This window comes from Trichechus manatus, unplaced genomic scaffold (assembly GCF_000243295.1).
Source record: "Trichechus manatus latirostris isolate Lorelei unplaced genomic scaffold, TriManLat1.0 scaffold00046, whole genome shotgun sequence".
Taxonomy (NCBI): Eukaryota; Metazoa; Chordata; class Mammalia; order Sirenia; family Trichechidae; genus Trichechus; species Trichechus manatus.
The window spans coordinates 1645722-1650410 of NW_004443982.1; the positions used below are offsets into that span (position 1 = coordinate 1645722).

A 4689-nucleotide genomic window follows, 5' to 3' on the forward strand; every position below is an offset into this window, starting at 1 on the left:
AGTACCATCGGTTCTTGATCCTATGCTACTTCCTGAAATGGCTGAACGTCAACCAGTTCTTTTTGGTACAGTGACTCTGTATATTCCTTCCATCTTATTTTGAGGCTTCCCGCATCTTTTAATATTTTCCTCATAGAATCCTTCCATATTGCAACTTGAGGCTTGAATTTTCTCTTCAGCTCTTTCAGCTTGAAAAACGCCAAGTTTGTTCTTCCCTTTTGCTTTTCTAACTCTAGGTCTTTGCACATTTCATTATAAAAATTTATTTTGTCTTTTTGAGATATCCTTGGAAATCTTCTCTTCAGCTCTTTGACTTCATCATTTAGCTACTCTACATTCAAGAGCAAGTTTTAGAGTCTCTTCTGACATCCACTTTGGTCTTTCTTTCTTGTCTTTTTAATGACCTCTTATTTTCTTCATATATAATGTCCTTGATGTCATTCCACAACTCATCTGGTCTTCGGTCATTAGTGTTTAATGAGTAAAATCTATTCCTGATACAGTCTCTAAATTCAGGTGGAATATACTCAAGGTCATACTTTGGCTCTCGTGGACTTGTTCTAATTTTCTTCAGTTCAACTTGAACTTGGATATGAGCAATTGATAGTTTGTTAGGCATTCAGCCCCTGGCCTTGCTCTGATTGATGATATTGGGCTTTTGTATCATCTCTTTTCACACATGTAGTCAGTTTGATTCCTGTGTATTCAATCTAGCAAGGTTCATAAGTATAGTTGCCATTTATGTTTGTGAAAAAAGGTATTTGCAATGAAGAAATTGTTGGTTTTTCTCTGGCACCGTTTGTATCACCAAGGACATATTTTCCAACTACTATTCCTTCTTGTTTCCAACTTTCGCATCTCAGTCACCAGTAATTTTCAATGCATCCTTTCCTGACTTTTAAATAGCATAATCCAGGGTTCTGCCTAAATCTCCCTTTCTTCTCATTTTGATCTCCCTGTGTGAAATTAATGCAACCCACTGCCATCCAGTCGATTCAGACTCATAGCAACCCGTTAGGACAGAGCAGAATGCCCCATAGGGTTTCCTAGGCTGTAATCTTTATGGAAGCAGACTGCCACATTCTTTCTCCCGAGGAGTGGCTGGTGGGTTTGAACAGCCAACCTTTTGGTTGGCAGCCGAGCGCTTTAACCACTGCACCACCAGGGATCCTTTGGGTAAGATTATTCATTCTAAATAGCTTCGACTATAATCCAAATGTGTATTATCAATCACCACCACTCTCTTGATATGCAGTTTCCTATTTCTACCTGCCTACTGGACTTTCCACCTTTTTTCCCCACAGTCAATTTAACCTACCTTAGAGTGAATTCATTATCTGTCCATCACCCTCCAGCAAGCACACATGCATCACACACACACAGACACAGAGAGACACAGAGACACAGAGAGAAAGACAGAAATACACCCATTGACTCTTCTCCATTGCTTTGGAATAGACTCGATGGCAACGGGTTTTGTTTTGTTTTATTTATGCGCTGTTTGCACAAAGGGCTAGATAACTTATGTTCTGCTGCAGTAATGAAGAGTACAGCAAGACATCATCGTGTAGTAAGGCTTGGAATGAAAATAGGTTGGTTGGTCAAAGGCTAGCTCATAGCTTGCTTTCATAATAAGGTTGTGAGGAATTTTACATTTTCCTTACCAAAGTGTTTTCATATGTATTATTTCATTTTAGTCTCTCAACAGGCCTGGGAGGCAGGTAGCTCAGAGCTCATGGTCTGAAATTTACAGATGAGGAAAATGAGACAGAAAACAGCTGAGTAATTATTCCAAGGTCACCCATATAGTTAGTGACAAGGCCAGGTCTCAGATGTGTGTCTCCTGCCTCCAAAGCTCTTTCCTCTAGCCTACACACACAATTCTAGTAGTCTTTGAGTGAACTGGACTTTACAAATTTCAATATGCTGAGACTGAAACATGCTGAATTCTACCAAGTGACAGTCTTATTTCAAAAAGAAAAAAACAAAGCTCAGTGTCAAGGTGGGATGGAGCAAATGAATGTTATTGTCATAGGTTGAAACACTATTAAGAATCAGCAAGTTGAGATGCCATTCTCTTCAATTTTCTGCCTTCTAGTTGGGGAAATGCAAAACAAACATAATTAAGATTATTTTTGTAGGTTTAAAAGTCTAAAAGATAGTGGTTTCACATGTGAATCATCTCAAAGGGCTTTTAAAAAGGGGGCTAAAACTTCCAAACTGCAGTTTTATTAAAGAGAAGTCAGGTCAGCATCATATAATGCAGACAGTTCAGAAGGCTGAGAAGAAAGGATTGACTAGGGGAGCCCCTGAGAAAAGTTGCAGTGACTTGGTGGGGCATGAGGCAGGCCACTGTGTGTTGAAGAGGCAAGAGACAGGAGGAATGTCCTGTTGAGTCACAACTGCAGGGGCCTATCTATGGAAAATTGCACCTATGGCAATTAGTTTTAAATTGCTGAATGACTTCTCACAGCTGGTGATGGAAATTGCTCATTGCACCCCTCCTCAAGAGGTGCTCAGGGCACATGCCCTACCTGCCATACGATAGTTACATCTCTGTTAAAGTTGTCAAAATCTTTCCTGCTTGTGGGAAGTCCTTTAAAAACTCACTGACTGCATGTGGCTCCAGAGAAAACATTTCCAAGTAGGAAGGAAGGCAAACAGCCCAGGTCAAGGCAGAGAAATCAGCATAAGATTTAGTAACATTCACTTTTTAGGACAATCACTGTAGGCATTTGTTTCTTTTTTGGTGTGTCTTAAAAGCCCAGCTCAGAAACTACAAGCCCACACATGAATAGATGAGAGCAGAGATGTTCTGGACCCTATTTAAAAGATAATTCTTCCCAAAGGCACAGCGTTGGCTAGCTTATCAATGGATGCTCTTTCCTGCAGGTTTGTTAGGAGTGGAAACAATACTGCTAGTCATAAAGTTTGCCGGTTCTTGGCTTGGTCATCTCAGTGGGGCAAGTGCAAGGCCGTGCCAGGAACTCCAGATGACTGAAACATGTACAAGCACAGTGATACCCATAGACGCCAATGCTGAGCCAGGGTGTGGCTGAGCCAGGGCAGGGGACATCCTCAAAGTACTTCTTTATTTAAAATACGCTCCAGGGCAATGTTTCATAATGACCCTACACACCTAAGCGCATACACACAGAGCAGTGTACACACACAGCCCCACTGTGTCTGCTGGCCTGCTTACTTTATTTTCCATATCTCTAGGCAAGGTCCACAAATTAGCAGCCTTGTAACCCTCCCAGGACCTGGTTCTCGGGACCTTCAGAAGAAAAAGTCAGAGAAATGTGAACACACTAATCAGGAAACCGGTGTTTTAGCCCACTTGGCGACGCGGGCCAACCACACTAATGACTTTCACCTCCCCTCGCCTAGGCTGGCTGGAGGGGCGGGGAACTGGGCAGTAAGGAGGAGGACCAAAGAGGGGGCTTGCTTGAATGAAACAATGTAACAATTGATGTGAGGCCTCGCCTTGCTCCCACTCCCCAATGATCCTATAGGCGAAGCCCCAGTGACTTCCCCTGCCCATTGCTCGGTTTTCTTGTCCATTACGAGCTATCTCTCCGCCTCTCCTTTTTTTTCTTTTCTTTTTTTTTCCTTCTCCTTTCCCCCCCTCTCTTCCCCCTTTTTCCAACTCCGTGTCATTTCCTCCTTGCGCTCGCTCAATGCCAGAGCGTCTCCAGCCCAGAGAGTAGGCGGAGCTGGGAGGTGCAGGGTGGCGTGGAGCTGGAAGGCGATGGTGGCGGAACTGTTGGGGGCGGAGGCAACGTAGCCCCCGAGGAAAAGAAGCGCATCCGCGCCTGAGCCTAGCCAAGGATGGAGAACCGGCCTGGGTCCTTCCAGTACATCCCAGTGCAGCTGCAAGGGGGGGCCCCCTGGGGCTTCACCCTCAAGGGGGGTCTGGAACACTGCGAGCCGCTCACAGTGTCTAAGGTAAGAGCTGGCGGCTCTGTCCCGGTGGCTCCTAACTTTGAATGGGCAAGCTGGAGCGCGGGGCCGCCGCGGAGCTGGGCCCTCAAACCAACTTTGAAACTCGGCCTGAGCTGGGGGTGAATGCCCCCTAGACCGGCATGAGCAGCGCAGCGGGGTCTTGCCAGCTGCCCAGGCGCAGACACCAGTCACTAAGGGGTGAGGGGGAGGGGGGAATGAAACACCAGATGAGAGCATGGCTGGCCCCAGGCTAGAGCCTTTCGGCGCAGACACACTTGGGAGAGCTCTGAGGCAGCCTTTGCTCCCCCATGCAGGGGTGGCCGCTCTCCTCAGTTTGGGCTGGAGAAGTGGAGGCTGTGAAGGTTTCATCCTTGGAGGCCCCCTCGCCCCTCCAGGACAGTGAGTGTCTGAAAGGACAAGCAAGGCGCCTTGGCAGTTCTCTTGCCAGCCCTGGCCTCTTCAGCGGCCTGTGGGCAGTCCTGCCAGGGCAGGTTGCAGGGCGACGGTTGGGTGTGAGAAAGGAGATGGGAGGCTTTGGTGACTTTTGTCAATCTCACTTCCCACGGCCCGGATGCGCACACATCCACTCAACTCGCGGGGCGTTGCTGTGGCTGGTTCGGTCCGGCTTTCCCTACCTCTGGAGTCCTGCCCCAGCGCGGGCGAGATTTCCTGCACGTTGAGAAGTGTGGAGAAAACTTTTGTGCCGTGGATCTCAGCTGTGTTGGAGCTGCCACTGCCGCCGCC

At 46.9% G+C, this 4689-nt stretch overlaps 1 protein-coding gene across 1 annotated transcript in view; it reads left to right on the plus strand.

The window, feature by feature from the left end:
* Window positions 1-3831: 3831 nt before the first annotated feature.
* SHROOM4 (shroom family member 4) overlaps window positions 3832-4689 on the plus strand; it is a 460323-nt gene continuing 459465 nt past the window's right edge. The window contains exon 1 of the mRNA XM_004376825.2: window positions 3832-3948. Coding sequence (XP_004376882.1) covers window positions 3832-3948 — 117 coding nt within the window. The remainder of the gene's footprint in view (window positions 3949-4689) is intronic.